This window comes from Exserohilum turcica (genome assembly GCF_000359705.1).
Source record: "Exserohilum turcica Et28A unplaced genomic scaffold SETTUscaffold_4, whole genome shotgun sequence".
Taxonomy (NCBI): Eukaryota; Fungi; Ascomycota; class Dothideomycetes; order Pleosporales; family Pleosporaceae; genus Exserohilum; species Exserohilum turcicum.
Window position 1 is genome coordinate 1,899,483 of NW_007360247.1, and position 14,838 is coordinate 1,914,320.

At 55.5% G+C, this 14,838-nt stretch overlaps 4 protein-coding genes across 4 annotated transcripts; 1 reads left to right on the top strand and 3 right to left on the bottom strand.

The window, feature by feature from the left end:
- Nucleotides 1-966: 966 nt before the first annotated feature.
- Nucleotides 967-3,490, bottom strand: SETTUDRAFT_164437 (uncharacterized protein). Its single transcript, XM_008030372.1, has 3 exons — nucleotides 3,202-3,490; nucleotides 1,238-3,147; nucleotides 967-1,186 (listed from the first exon to the last, which is right to left on the bottom strand). The coding sequence occupies exons 1-3, from the start codon at nucleotides 3,472-3,474 to the stop codon at nucleotides 1,096-1,098; spliced, it is 2,274 nt and encodes a 757-aa protein (XP_008028563.1). The 5' UTR covers nucleotides 3,475-3,490; the 3' UTR covers nucleotides 967-1,095.
- A 1,388-nt stretch (nucleotides 3,491-4,878) lies between these two features.
- Nucleotides 4,879-6,006, bottom strand: SETTUDRAFT_155487 (uncharacterized protein; the record flags this gene model as incomplete). Its single annotated transcript, XM_008030373.1, has 1 exon — nucleotides 4,879-6,006. One exon carries the CDS (start codon nucleotides 6,004-6,006, stop codon nucleotides 4,879-4,881), a length of 1,128 nt encoding a protein of 375 aa, XP_008028564.1.
- A 3,671-nt stretch (nucleotides 6,007-9,677) lies between these two features.
- SETTUDRAFT_164440 (uncharacterized protein) lies at nucleotides 9,678-11,001 on the bottom strand. Its single transcript, XM_008030374.1, has 2 exons — nucleotides 10,836-11,001; nucleotides 9,678-10,734 (listed from the first exon to the last, which is right to left on the bottom strand). Exon 2 carries the CDS (start codon nucleotides 10,718-10,720, stop codon nucleotides 9,899-9,901), a length of 822 nt encoding a protein of 273 aa, XP_008028565.1. The 5' UTR covers nucleotides 10,721-10,734; nucleotides 10,836-11,001; the 3' UTR covers nucleotides 9,678-9,898.
- A 479-nt stretch (nucleotides 11,002-11,480) lies between these two features.
- SETTUDRAFT_21563 (uncharacterized protein) lies at nucleotides 11,481-14,336 on the top strand (the record flags this gene model as incomplete). Its single annotated transcript, XM_008029840.1, has 2 exons — nucleotides 11,481-11,485; nucleotides 11,543-14,336. The coding sequence occupies 2 exons, from the start codon at nucleotides 11,481-11,483 to the stop codon at nucleotides 14,334-14,336; spliced, it is 2,799 nt and encodes a 932-aa protein (XP_008028031.1).
- Nucleotides 14,337-14,838: the final 502 nt, after the last annotated feature.

Here is a 14,838-nt window from a genome sequence, read left to right on the forward strand (position 1 = left end):
TTCTCGTTCTGCGTGGTTGGAGTAGCAGTTGGAGTAGCGGTGCTAGAAGACGAAGACGTATGGAAATAGGGTAAGAAGGAGGAGGAGGAGGATGAATGAGAGGGAAAAGGAGAAGAAGAACTCGTCGCAAGCTCCAAGCTAGAAAACCCAAGGATATATCCAGGAGATGCTGTACTCCAGTAGTACGATGATGCCGATGCTGATGTTGATGCTGGTGACGATATTGGTAGTGATAGTGGTAGTGCTGTTGTAGTACGTATCGCACTCATATTTTCCGCATCTCGTAAATTCCCACCAGTAGCATTAATCATAGTCGTAATCGTAGTCTTACTCTCCCCATCCACACACCCCAAGTCTCCTTTGACACTCCAGCCACTGCACTCTTGTCCGCCATAGCTCTGTCTCAGCTCCTGCTGCTGTTCCAGCTCCTGTTGCTGGTGTTGCTGTTGCTCCACCCACGAGCACACCTCTCCGCACGCGATATCGCACGTACAACCAGCGCCTCTCTTCTCAACCAGACATCCCGAGTGCTGAGACTTCATCATATCTCTCCCTCTCCCTAATCCTCTTTCTTCTTTCCCCCCAAAAGGGACAACAGTGATAATTTTTCGGGGTCGGGTTGTTTGTGTTGTTAGCAGGAGAGGGGGAGAGAGAAAGAAAGAAAGAAAAAGGTGAAAAAGGTGAATGCCAATGCCAACGCCAACAGCAAACTCACTCCTTTCCTTTCACTCTACTATTGCCAAGCAAAGTCTTGGCTCTACTTCGCTTTCTCCCATCCAGGAAACGAAACATGGTGAGTGCCTGATTTCCGTAAGCTAGGAGAGTGGGGAGAGTGGAGTGAATGGGTGGGTGAATGGGTGGGTGAATGGGTGGGCGAATAGGAGTGGACAGCAAGGAAGACGAGAACAAGACGCTGAACTGAACTGATGACGGTCTGAGCGATATTCCAAAGAATGGCATAGTTTTGATATTATGAATAGTATAGTAAGCGTAGTGTAGTATGTAAAGTAAGTATAGAGAAGCGTAATCGTCAGAAACCTTTTCACATAACCCACATGTCCAGTCGACAGATAGACGTGCATTCCATGAACCTCGTTAAAAAAGAGCGTCGTCGCCAAAGCGCTTGGCGTACATACCCAGCGCCTTGATGGGGAAGATGAACTTGTAGTTTGGATAGGAAATCATACTGTTGCATGTTAGCCCATGTATATCCTTGTCGTATGCGATGCTGACTTACCAAGACTTGTTGAAGACGCCCTCAATTGCCTCCTGGAGCCACTCTCCGTTGGCTTGCTGCCTCTTCATGATTAGCTTGACGGCCTTCTCAAGCGGCGCCTTGTCTGGGTATCCGGCCTCAATCATGGCGATAATGACCCAAGCAGTTTGCACAACCTGGCTTTGCGGATGTTGGTGCCAGACACCCTGTTCACAGCTCTTGTACGTCTCGCCCCAACCTCCGTCTTCCATTTGCTTGTCCAGGAAGAATTGGCATGCGCGTCGTACACGTTCAGAGTTGTTGTATTGTTCGCCAGAGCACTTCAGGGATTCGAGAGCAAACATGCCGGCGTATGTGAAGCAGATACCCCAACTGCCGTACCAGGATCCATCGGGTCGTTGGGCGTCGCGAATATAGGCCACGGCGCGTTCACGGAAAGCGGTGATCTCGTCAGCCCGGTAGTCGGGAAAATGGTGCTGGAACATGTGGAGAGCTGTGACGACGGCTGTTGTGCACTCGGGGTAGTCGTATTCTATCATGATTCTGCCAAAAACCTCTGCCGCGTTCAGATGCTCGAGTAGAACGCTGCCTCGGGTGGGTTCGTAGGTGGCGCAACCGCCCGAGCTGTTTTGCATTGTGAGAAGGACGTCAATGGCGTCTTTCATGCGGCGCTCACTGATGAGCTGGGGATACTGGCGGTCTTTTTGCAGGATCAAGACACTCTTCATAGCTTCAGACGTACAGTCACTGACGGTGTATCCTTGTTTCCTTGTGCTAAAGCCCCATGCGCCTTTACGTTGTTGGCGGTAACAGGCATGCTGGTCTCTCGACTCTGTGAGAATTTGCTGGTCTTCCAAGAATTCAAGCGCCTTGGAAAGCACAGGCTCCCATTTCTTGTTGTTGGACCAGCCACATGATTCTACAGCCTGAATGACAAATGCAGTATCCCATGTTTGTACACCGTTGGTGCCATTCATGAGCATACCTTCGTCCTTGACCCACATGAACTCGTAGAGCGTCTTTTGGTGCTCGCGGAAAGCATGGCAATCAGGGCCGTCTCTGATGTACACACACAACATGTTCATAGGGCCATTGACCGGACCCAAATTCGAAAACTCGGTGTTCTCGTCTTCAGCCTCAATGAGCCACATGACATGCTCCTCTGCACGCTTCGCCATCCACTCAGGTCGAAGGTACGGAATCCAGACGGCGACCACGAGCCAGAACAAAAACTTGAGGAACCAAGACTTGGGGTGGTAGTCGTCTGTAGGCGCGATAGTGTTGCGGTGTGCATCAAAGTTGATCGTCTCGTACGGCCGCATGAGTAGCTCTGCCCTGAGCTGGCGTGTGAGGTCATTCAGAGGGTACGACCACTTTTTGGAATAAATGTACGACATGGGTAGGAAGACCTGTCGCATGTGTATCCACCATCGCCACGGGGCAATGGGAACCCAGTCCGGAAGCAACCAAGCCTCGGGTGGGCAGGGGTTGACAATGTCCCAGTCTGTCACACCGAGGACGCTCAGCCAGAACTTGGCCCAGTGTGGTGCGTTGAGCGCGCCGCCCAACTTCCACAGCGTCTCTCGTGCTTTGCACATCCTGGGGTCTTGGGCATCTGCGCCCAGCAGCCTGAGTACCGTGTAGTTCATTGCTGTTCCAAACACGGTGCTCTCGCCTTCAATGTGTAGTCCCCATCCACCGTCTTGGGGGTGTGTTCGGGCAAAGAGGTAGTTTTTGATCTCGATGGCGTGGGAGGCGGGTATGGTTGTCTCGGTGACATACCAGACAATGACGAGGCCGGGGAGGAGAAACATTGGCCCACCGTACTCGCAGGCCCAGTTACCAGGGGGCAGTTGAAGCTGCGAGAAGAAGGAGAGGCCATTGTGCGCGGCTTCGAGGGGCGTCTTTGCAGGCTTGCAGTCGGGTTGTTCCTGTACATGTCAATCGAATGGTCGCCGTGGCTGCGTGGACGTGGGTAAACACACCGTGTCCAGGCCCAAAAAGTACTTGTCCGCCGTGCTCTGCGGCCACGCCTTCAATTCCTCGTCGGTTTGCAGATAATGCCACGTCTGGCAGCCGCGGTCGTCTTTCAGTCTCCATCGCGTATAGTCGGTCTTTTCATGGCCGTCCGTGGTCTTGATTAGACCCGCCGTATCGTCCAAGACCTTCTGGCTTGCGTGAGACTCTGTGGCGCCGTTGGCTGTGCCATTGGCTTTGGCATCAACTTTGGCGTTGGCGGTGCCATTAGTGAGCGCCATGCTGTGTGCTTTGTCTGGGTGCCTTGTGGTGTGGGAAGGTCAAGCCATGTTGCGGTGAGCTGCCGAGTTGGGACATCTTGGCAGGGACGGGGTGAGAGGCACCGGCGACCAGGAAATGGGCCCAGGAACGCGTGACGCAGTTTTGTATGCAAAGCCAGCCATTTCACGCGTCTGATGGCCGCACACCGCCACGGCGCCGCAGAATCAGCACTGCAGCTGGATGGCAATCAAACTTTGTTTTGTACAGTCAGCACAGAAAGAACCAAAGCTGATGCCGCCGCGGCACGGGACCCTGAGCCAGCACAGAGCACTCGTGTACGTACATAGCACATACGTACATACATACCGACGCACAACATACTAGATATTACGGGGCAGCTCGGACAGTAATAGAAAGGGCAATGGGGAATCGATGCAATCCATGTCAAACCTAGTCCGACCCGATCCCTCGATCCCGTCCCTTGATTACCCAGCTGCGCCCCCCGTTTCACGTGTAGTAATGTAATACCAATATATGATTTCGTCCGTCTTCTTTTAGCAGCTATAATACTTAATATTAGCAGGCGTCTTGGCAGGTACACGCAATGATCGGCCCTCTGTAGCCCCAAGTGCAAGTGCTATTGCCGCCCCTTTATCCCACGTGCCCGCGCCGTCCCATTTGACCACACCAACACGGAACGAATGAAGCTCCGCCTCCGTCTTTGTCTCTCCGGCTTGGTTGCCGTAAATGAGTTCATCACGGCGATATCGTGTTGATGAGCACATGGCAGAATGGCCGTTTCGCCGCGTCGCCAACAATTCATTTGTGCAAGGGAGCCGTCATCTGCCAACACAAGGCGGTATAGTATTTATGCTTATGTTTATGTATCTGGGTATGCAGGCAATCAATCAGTCGTTGCCACGGCCAAAGCGCGAGGCATGGTGGGCTGTGCTATGGTATTTACAAGGGGGGGTGTGTGTGTGATGATGGTATGGTGATGGTGGACGAGCGAACCACCAGGGTGCGCCCGCAGCGCTGAACCTCAGTCGCATACGCGTAGAGAGGAAGAGAAGAAGAAAAGGTAACTGTTGTGACAATGAGAAACCTCATCCTGTGTCGCCGTCTATCCAAAACAGAAAGAGGCAAAACTCCTAACCGCCCAACGCTGCTTTTGCACATGCTAAAACAGACGAGATAATAAAAAGCGAAAATGCTAATGTGCCAAAAATGAACAAAGACAACGCTGATGTGCTGAGCGAAAGAGGAGAAGAAAAAAAATGGTGCTGCTAATGGCTCGCCTTGTACTGAATGGCCGGCTCTTCTTTTGCATGTACTCATGTGTGCATCGCCCAGAAGCAGCGCTAAAATCGTGGTGTCGGGTATCGCAGAAAATAGATAAATAAAGAGCCTCTTGTTCTCGTTTGCTAGTCGCTGAGGTCGGGGTTGGCGACAAAGAGCCGCGTTCCCATGGTCATGGTCCTCTCGTCCACACTTCCTCTTCGCACGAGCTCGTCTTTGCTGACCTTCTTGTCCGTCGGCGCCTTGAGGTGATCGCGTGCAGGCATCTGGCCAACGTCGCCAAAGTTGCGTTCCCCGCTGCTTCCGCTGCCTGTGCTGGCGTTTGTTTTTGTGTGGTGGAAGTAGCTCATGTCGCTGGGTGCGTTGGGGTCGTACTCGGCCGGAGAGGGAGTGGGTTCTTCCTTGAGATCGGCCAGTTCACCGTCAGGAGACGAATTCTGCGGTGGGGTGCTGTTGGACGATATGCGGCCCGTGGGATTGGCGTAGGATATGCGGCGTCCTGAGCCCAGGGAGCTGCGGCCGGAGCCGGTACGGTGGTGATATTGTCCGTTTTGCATGGAACCTGTTTCCTCGTCGTCGCCTTCGTCCACTTCCGAAGCACTCAGCCGCATGGGCACGCCCGATCCTGCATACGTGACTGGGGCGTACAATGACGCCTTTGGCAGGCCATGGTGACGGCCAATCTTGGACCGCACGCCGCCGGCCACGCCAGACCCTCCCGAGGCACTCCGGGGCGGCGCGTGGTGCGGACCGCCGGCCACCTCCATGTTTGCTCGCATCTTAGCCTGGCGCTGCTGGGCGAGCATGCGGGGGTCTTCGTACTGGGCGCGATCGCACCAGACCGTCGCCTTTTGCTTCCGCATCATGGCCACGTACGACGTGGGCGAGTTGCCGCCGGAGCGTGTGGAAGAGGAGCGGCGAAGGGCGCCGCTATTGGAGCGGTTGGGGGTGCCGTTGGTGGAGCTGGTCGACGAGGTCGGGGTGCGGCGGAGGCTGCTCTGGTACTGGGATGGGTATTGCGAATTCATGGTGGCGGTTGTGGGCGAGCCCATGGGAAAGACACCCGAGCTGGTTGTGCGTGTTCGCGAGTGGCCCATTAATTGGGCGTCGTTGTAGGGCGGCTGGGGCTGGAGCTGGTGCTGGTGGTGCGAGGCGGGGCGGACTGCGACGCCTGGGGTGGGAATGGGCTTGCGGCGGAGAGGGACAGCGCCGTAGGCGGCGGATTGTGGGGGTTGAGCCATGACGGCCTGCATCTTGAAGGAAGGAGAGCGGGCTGGCGCGGGCGACGCGTGTGCAATGAGTGAAACACGGATGAGCGCCCTGACGTCAGGGGAAGACTGCGCCAGGAGAAGGGAGCGAGGGGACAAAAGCAAGGGCGGTTGTGGTGTGTGGCAGTGGTGGTGGTGGTGTTGGTACCAGGGCGCGGGCGAAGAGGAGCCGGCGTTTATTATGTAGCTGGCTGCGGATGGCGATATGGCGGATCTGCTCGCTTGGCGCCCCGCTTGCAACGATGTACGCTGCAGCCCTGCGCTCACTCTGCACTGGCGTCCCGCAGCACCAAGTTCCCACTGCTTCCGGGCAATGGCCTGATGTGCGGTGAGGGTAGGGGGGCGCAATCGATAGTAACAGGAATTAGTGATGCTGATGGTAGGCGGCCGTCAGACGGAGGGGGGGGTGAGGCAGCGAAGGCCAGGACCACGGCGGGGGGGGGGATGGAGGCACACACACACACACCCCGCGGCAGGATGCGAGGAGAAGCTGAGACTGGGGGGGGGCAGGACAGGGCAGGGCAGCAGAGTCGTGGGCGCGCGAGGCAGCTGGGAGGCTTAATAGCGACGCGGGCGGGAGCACTAGGAGAGCGGGTTACTACTAAGCCAGGGCGCATGCGAGAAAGAAGGAAGCAAAGGCAGCAAAAGAAAAGTTGACACGGGCCGTGTGGGAGAGGGTGTTTGATGCATGGCGAGGGCGGCCGGGCTGATGCTTGCAGGCCATTGAGCACATTTAGTGCGTGCACCGCGTGGGAGCTTCGCATGGCATCGTGAAAAAAAAGGCCTGGCGTCAAAAGCTGACTTACAGATGCAGCCGCCTTGTGAGCCAGCTAGTCCGGTCCGGTGCAGTCCAACGTTATTACGGCGGCGGCGACGGCGACGGCGACGGCGGGCCAGCAGCAGGGTGGGTCACGGACGATGGCGGTGCAGCGTGCGGGAAATGAGGTGTGAGTGCGGTGGGTGTGGTGGGTGAGAGGGCGAGGGAGGGAGTATGTGCGTAGGAGGGAGTATGTGCGTAGGAGGGAGTCCGAGGGGAGCGAGTCCGAGAGAGAGGGGGGGAGGGTGTAGTAGCAAGTAGTAGTACTACCACTAGCACAGCACCGCAGGCAGGCCGCGCAGAGGGAGAGATGGGGCGATATGGAGAGACAGAGGGAGACACACAGAGCGAGCGAGCGAGTCGCAAGTGGCTATGTATGTATGTGTGTAGGTAGGTAGGTTGGTAGTAGTAGTATGCATGTATGCAATGCCCTGTCGGTACTATGGATGCGGATGCTTGGCCTCTCCGTGCTTGCCGTTGAGGGCGACGGCGCTAGAAATGTGTGAGCCGACGCCTGGGAACGACTTCTCCACCCACGGCCGTCAATGACGAAAGGCCTTGATGCTTGCACGCCCCCCGACACCACACACACACACACACACACACACACACACACGCACCACACACCACACACGCCCCCTACACAACACCACACCACACCACACCCAGTCGCCCGCCCGCCCTTAGCAGCCCGCTGCTATTGCTATCGCTGCAGCAGCAAAACCGGAATCCAGCGTGCTATTGTGCCCGCCCTTGGCCTCTGGACATGTCTCGCGCCCCTCGACGCCAAAACAGGCGCCTGTACGGCCCACGACTACTTCCTTGGGCCCTGTCTGCCGACTATCCCTGGTCCTGGTCGTGGCCGCCCTCTGCCCATATACCACCCTGCCTATGCCATGGTACGCTACGCCTATCGCTACCTGTGCCCATGCATGCCCCCATGGAAGCATGGCCAAACCCGGCTCCACCATGTCCCCCTCCCCCTCCAGCCCAGCCCGCACTGCATCATCATCATCATCATCATCATCATCATCATCATCATCATCATCATCGCCATCGCCATCGCCATCGCCGCCATCGCCGCCGCTGCTGCTAACGTCCTGCTACTGCTACTACTACCGCTACTGCTGCTGCTACAGTGCCACCCACTGCCACTGCCGCTGCCGCTGCCACTGCTGCTGGCCCGCCCAACCGGCGCGCGCATGTTTCATGGCCTCCCAGCACAAGCGCCGGCCTTTTGGATACGAGGTTACGTCGAGGTCATGACCTCAGCCAACGTCAAATGCCTCACTGCACCGCGGCACCACAGCACTTGGCTCCAGCACGCACCGCCGCCATGCCTCCAAGCCTAGGCCAAAGGCAAAAAAGCACAGCGTTTCAGCTGCAAGTGCCATGCCCGCCCTCGCTCCCCTCGCCCCAGGGCAGCGGCACGAACACGCTGCTCGCACTCGACTCGGCCTACTCTCCCACGGCATGTCGTCTTGCACGCCTGGTGGGGGTTGCATGCACGCTTCAATGCACCACCAGCCGTTCCCCGCTCTGTAGCACGCCACGCCCTCGGCCTATAGGCACCACGCCAGCCAACACCCCCCCCCTCCGGATCGTGATCTCTGCCTGCTACAAGCATCCAAGCTGGCTGCAAGCGAGAAAAAAAACTTGTTGAGCCTCTTCGTCTCCATCGCCCAGTGCCCGCCGCGGCGGCTTCTAATCGCCCACCATGCTCGCATGAGAAAAAGCGGCCGGTCATCGCCGAAGCATCCAGCAGAAAAAAAATAAGAGAGACCCCACAGCCACCTCCTGACCACTATCGATAAACAACCAGCGTTCCGTGTCTGTATCGATAATTGTTTCTGTGGAGATGCGACTAATTTGCCCACAAATGTATTTCTGGAAAATTGGGCGAGGTTGCGGCGAGTAGCGCTGCTGCAGACGCGCCCGTGTCCCTATCGCCTATCCGCATCCTTGCACCATGGAGCAGCATCGTTTCCGCCAGCCGCCACACTGAGGACCCTGGAAAAGCTGAAGTGCTGAGGATTCTGCAGATCATCGCTTGCTGGCCCTCTGCCGGCCGCTCGTTGCCCAGCGCTGCACGAGTTGCCGTCCATCCATCCTCTGTGTGTACTGTACTGTATACAAACAGGTCAACAGCTGCCTGCCTGCCTGCATGCACACCCACACACACACACTGTGCCTGGTCCCATCTCCGCCGCCGTACCGGCTCCTACCACACCACGCGCATTTCCTCTTACAGCCGTACCCCCGCCCGTCTGCTAAACAAGGCTTGTTTTGAAAACACAGATGCCTGCTCCCTCCAAACAATACGCCATGAGTCGTGCTGCGACGCTCACACCACGGAAAAAAAAGAATACCTTCATACACACTACCTGTAGCGCCCGACCCCTCGGGTCGTCTAGGTGGTGGCACAACGTCCGCAGATCTCCTAGCTGGATGCTAGATCGCGTACCACTTGTTCTTTCGCAATAGCAAATGCCCATGGTGGGGCGTGCGTCGGCAAAAGGCCCCTTGGAACCACGACGGTGTGAACACCACATGCGGCATCGGCTATGCCATCTTGACGAGAACCGCACCTGCATCGTGCGACAACGAGTGGATGCCATATCTCTCCCACACGGCCTGCCGTTATCGTGAGATGCTGCTTTGGGACATAAGCATGCACCACTCATGTCAGATGATCCGGCCGTCAGGCGCTAGTCGCCGGAGACGGCTGCTGCCCATGGTGAATGGTGTAGTGGCCATTATCGAAATGTGATGGACTTTGATTATTGCATCAAAGGACCCTGGGGCGCGGCAGGCCTGCTCCAGTGTAAGCCGGCACTACCAAGGCCTTGTGCATGCACATATCGGCCCTTTGTGCAGCGGATGCGAGAATAGTAGAAAAGAAAAGAAGAAAGAAAAAAACACTAAGCAGGCACGTGGAACCACACGATGCAGGCTATATGATATGCTTTTCTGGAGCCGAACAGGGCTCGGATCTTGCCGAATTCACCACATTCTCGCTCTGCTTTTTGCAGCCGTGTCCCAGCGTCGCCCAATGGAATATCAGTAAATATACGGAATCAGCTTGTACGGCGTCGTCTTCTTGAACTCGTCGTACTGCGCCCCGTAGCGCTTTTCACAGTACTCGCCGAGGACGGGAATGGCACGCTGGCTGAAGTCGTAAGCGAAGAAGGATGCGACCAAGGCGCCCAGCGCGAATCCTCCCCCAGCCATGGCGTATCCAGCCCTCCACAACGTGTATCCCCCATAGTTGATGTGTCGCGCAAAGCTCCACAGGCCTCCCGAGTAGAGCTTGCCCTTGTTGTTTGGGTCCGCCTTGAAACGCTTCCGCTGCACCTCCGCAATGAGCTCGGTCAGGATTCCGACGACATAGAGCGAGCCGCCAACCAGGAGCGCCGGCTGTGGGAAATTGCCTCCGGTTGACGCGGATGTGATCGTCGTGAGGAACGCATACGAGGCCAGGCTATTGAACGCCGCATTAAACACTCCTACCACGACTGCCCCGCCCACTGGCATTGGCTCCCCCGACAGGGACGTGACCCATATGTTCTGCTTGACTGCCGCTCCAATGCTCATTCCCAACAACACCAAGCGGTACGGAGACAAGCCCAACCCATCAATCACGCGTATGCCCGTCTGCGCAGGAAGGCCACACGGCAGTGTTCGCAGTCCCACGCGGTGCAGGACAGACGTGCCGAGGCCATGAGCTAGGATCGAGTATTGGAGCAGAGGCTCAACGCCGCGGAGCAGAAAAAAGGTCAATTTGCCCGCGGGCGTAGGTGTATAGTCGCCGCGCGCAATCAGATCCTTTTTCTTCGACGCTTCCGACCGAGGATCCCCGACGCTTTCGCGCTGGCTCGACATGTTGGCAATCAAAACTGGAACGCTGTTAGTCATCGAGTACACCATGGAATCCATCGAGTAGACAGGGAAGCACCGTTCGGAGTACGGCGGAACCGTATATACCTGGAAAACTTACATTTTACGGCTGTCCAGTTGCGTACGAAGCCTGGAGAAAGCCCACGCCAACGTTTATTTTACTCGGATGGCACACAGCCCCCTCAGTTATATATAACAAGCTCTTTCTCTCTCTCTCTCTTCCTTGGCCTCGTGTCATAGAGTTCATCAGATGCTCGTCAGACTCCAAACTCAAAGCCGGCGCGGATGTTCAACGTCAATTATTCATGACGTAGAACTTGGGGCCATGCGGACTTCCGGTACGTAGTTAGCGTCATTGCCAAGCCGTACCGCGGCCAAACCTCCCCGGTTGGCCGTAGGGCTGCACGTGGTAGAGTCGCAAACTGTGTAAAGATGCCATTGGTATCAACTACTTTGGCGACGGCAGACCAAGGGAGCAATGTCATGCGAAGTTGCCCCGTCGCCCACGTTGGTGCGGAAATACATATTGCTTAGGTCCCGTGATGACCCGCATTAGCGCGTTGCTGTCGTTCAGGCAGGATGCCCGCGCGTGCTCGCCCCTCTTCCATATCTCACACCTGCCGTGTTTTGGTACCACGCATCCCAACATATATCTTTTACGTCTTGCTTTTCCAAGGTACCCGTGCTGCGAACCGGCGCTTGTTGCGTTGCTGTTTCCACTGTGACTGAACCTGAAAGCAGGTTCATGCCGTTGCGCTTATTCGCCTGCTCTGTTGTGCTGACGATACTGCCCTGAGCCGGTATCAGCATCGGCGGTATACAGGCAAAGGGCTACAATTGTTCATCCGCAAGGTTCCCCGACATCTGGGTCTTGAACCGAAAGGTACTTGAGAGTAGCCAGGGATCACTCATCGGTACTTTCGATAGAGCGCTTCCCAACGCTGGCTTATCCGCAATCGATCCCAAGGCTCTGAATCGACGCCTAATCTTCTGGGGAATCGAAGATTCAGCATCTGGATCTACTATGACTATCACGTTCCATGCAATCTGTAGCCTCCTGCAAAGCATCGAAGACATAACCGCAAAACAGTCGCGAGAACCTTTAAAGCATGACAAGGACAAAGCTCGGGACATTATTGCAAAGTGGTTTCTCGATCAAAGAGATGCTCTCGACGACCCAGCGACGAATGGCGGAGCCGTGCTCTCTGTCCTGTTCCCTCATCGGAGAAAAGATCGCGTTTACGGGTTGCAACCGCCCTTGCTCGCCAAGACACTCTCCCATCTACTTGCCTTTAACCACGGACAGCGTGCCCTCTTCGATGGCTGGAAGACGGGTACCCATGGCGACTTGGGTGTATACATCGAGCGCGCCATGAAGCCTTGGGATGGCACCTTCTCCAGCAAACAGCATCTCTCCGTCGACCAAGTCGACCGTGTTCTGGTACAATTGGCGGCCAAATATAGATTTTCCGACGAGCAAATCCGACAACGGCGCGACTTGGATTTCAAGAGTGACACGGAGATGAAACATATCTTTGTACGGCTTGAGTCGTGGGAAGCGAAATGGCTAGTCCGCCTGCTACTGCGAGACTACTGTACGATCCAGCTGGACGAGCTTTTCGTAATGCAGCGCTATCACTTTCTTCTACCGGAGCTACTGATGTTTCAGAACGACTTTGACGCCGCATTCGATATCCTCAGGGGCGAACTCAGCTGCTACCCTGCAGCACCTGAACCTGCAGAGGCAAATGCCATGCGCATAGAGGCAGCGAAAAAACTCAGGGCCAGGGTGGGTGTCAAGATGGGGCGGCCAAGCTATTACAAAGCATGGTCATTCCAAAACTGCATTCAACTTGTCGGTAGCCGTGCATGGGCCGCCGAAGTCAAATACGACGGCGAGTACTGTGAAATTCACGTCGACCTGGAAAAAGGCAAGAATAGCCTGCGGATCTTCTCCAAGAACGGAAAAGATGCAACGGCCGACCGTCACGCTATCGATGGCACGATCCGCAACGCTCTTCGTATCGGTCAACCCGACGCCCTGTTCAAAAGGAATTGCATCGTCCTCGGCGAAATGGTGGTATACAGTGACGAAGACAGGAAAATCTTGCCCTTCTCGAAGATTCGCAAGCACGTCACGCGCTCAGGGTCCTTCATAGGCACGATGCAAGACTCTCGACCGCACAAGTGGGAACACCTCATGATCGTCTTCTTCGACGTCTTGACTCTGGACGACGAGCCCATCCTACGTCACTGCCTGCAGGACCGCCGAAAAATTCTTCGCAAACTTGTTCGTGTGATACCCGGTCGGTCGATGCGCTCAGAGTGGACTCTGTTGGATTTTAAGACAGGGAGTGGCTTAACAGACCTTAAACAGACTTTTGCCCGGAACCTTGCCGATCGCCAAGAGGGGCTCGTCCTGAAACCATTGTATACGCCTTACCTGCCCCTGTTAACCGGTGACGGGCATCGTCAAGCAAGTTTTTTCATCAAACTGAAGAAGGATTACTTGTGCGACATGGGCGGCCAACGAGACTTGGGCGACTTTGTCGTTATTGGTGCCAGCTTTGATGCTCAGGTTGCGGCAAAAGTCAATCTCAAACCTCTGCACTGGACAAACTTTCATCTGGGATGCTGTATCAACAAGGATGAAGTCATGCGTACAGGCATACGACCTAGGTTCAATGTTGTTGCCAGCCTATGTCTCAACACGAGCATCCCCAAGTCCGACGCAAGATACCTGAATGTGCAAGGGTATATTCGTCAGGCCACTTTGCGTGAGGACGGTTGGACGGACGAGTTTGAGATTTCAAACTTTGGAGATTGCACACCACGCATGTCTGTTGCATTTAGAAAGCCATTTGTTGCCGAGATTCTTGGTGGAGGCTTCGAGACGCCGCAAAACGCGTCATTCGAGATGCTACGCCATCCAAGAATCCGGAAAATCCACCATGACCGGACGTGGGAGGACGCAGTCACCATGCAAGACCTCGAACGCATGGCTGAGGAGAAATTTGAAATACCAGACGCACAGAATCTCGATGGACATGCGAGAGATATTGCTTTGTTGGTTAAGAAGTATGTCCGAGAGATGAATGGATCCCAGGTAACTGCTACCACAGATGAGACGACGCAGAAGACGACGCAACGTTCGAGTTCTCTTCCCTTACCGGAGACACCACAGAGGAAGGAAGGCAGGTTCCAAGCATCCAGCGTATCTGAAGCTCTATGTTCTAGTGACGAGAATGAAGACGAGGGCTCAGAAGTGAACAGATTGAGACCAAATACGCCCAAACCTACCTCCACAAGTTCCACGATATTAGCCCCATCAACGCCAATAACAAGAGCATCCGAGGATGCTAGTGCCGCTGTATCCGACTCCAAAGCACCGTCTGTCGTCCCGGCTAAAATTAAGAGACAGAGCTTCATCGGAGTCATTAGTCCGCCCCAATCTAAGCGAAGGAGAGCTCTTTGTCCACTTCAGGCTCCAAATGGCGAACGACAACAGGAAAAGTCGACTGAATCAAGAGAGAGCACTATCAACAATTACGCAAACGAGGGGCCAAGCATTCAGGCGCCTACTCATCCTGACAAGCACTAGCAAATAGCAGGACAGCTTTGCATTCCTATTCTTCACCCCGTAGCCATTCAAGCGAATAAAAAAAAAGATAAAGTAGTCTCCAACACCCCATTGGCTGAACACCAGAGAATCCTCCATCCCTAATCCCCGCCATTCTCTGCCATTCCGCGGACCTGGGGCCTACTACTACTGCTACTTCTTGTACTTACACTTACATGCAAGCCACAACATGCACGAATGTGTAAGCACATCCATGCCTGGCACTAGCACTAGCATCCTTCCCACCCTCAGCAAATCCCTCCCCTGCATCATGTACACAGCGAGTTTTTCTACCCCCGCACGCGCATTACTCGGCCTGTCAGGCGACGGGGGCCGCTTCAGCGGCGACTGCTGCTTAGAACATGGTTACTCATCGCCGCTGGTATGGTACTATGGCTCTCGACTATGGACCATCGAGGCGTTGGTGCTGCGAATGGGGGAAGGAAGGACTTTATTGTGTGTGTATGTGTGGATGGGTGGTGGG

Bases quoted from the DNA above. Each gene is read 5' to 3' on its own strand.
- SETTUDRAFT_164437 (XM_008030372.1), bottom strand. From the start codon at position 3,474: ATGGCGCTCACTAATGGCACCGCCAACGCCAAAGTTGATGCCAAAGCC. The intron at 3,148-3,201 runs GTGTGTTTACCC...TGACATGTACAG, and splicing joins ACTTTTTGGGCCTGGACACG to GAACAACCCGACTGCAAGCC. The intron at 1,187-1,237 runs GTAAGTCAGCAT...AACATGCAACAG, and splicing joins GGCGTCTTCAACAAGTCTTG to TATGATTTCCTATCCAAACT.
- SETTUDRAFT_164440 (XM_008030374.1), bottom strand. From the start codon at position 10,720: ATGTCGAGCCAGCGCGAAAGCGTCGGGGATCCTCGGTCGGAAGCGTCG.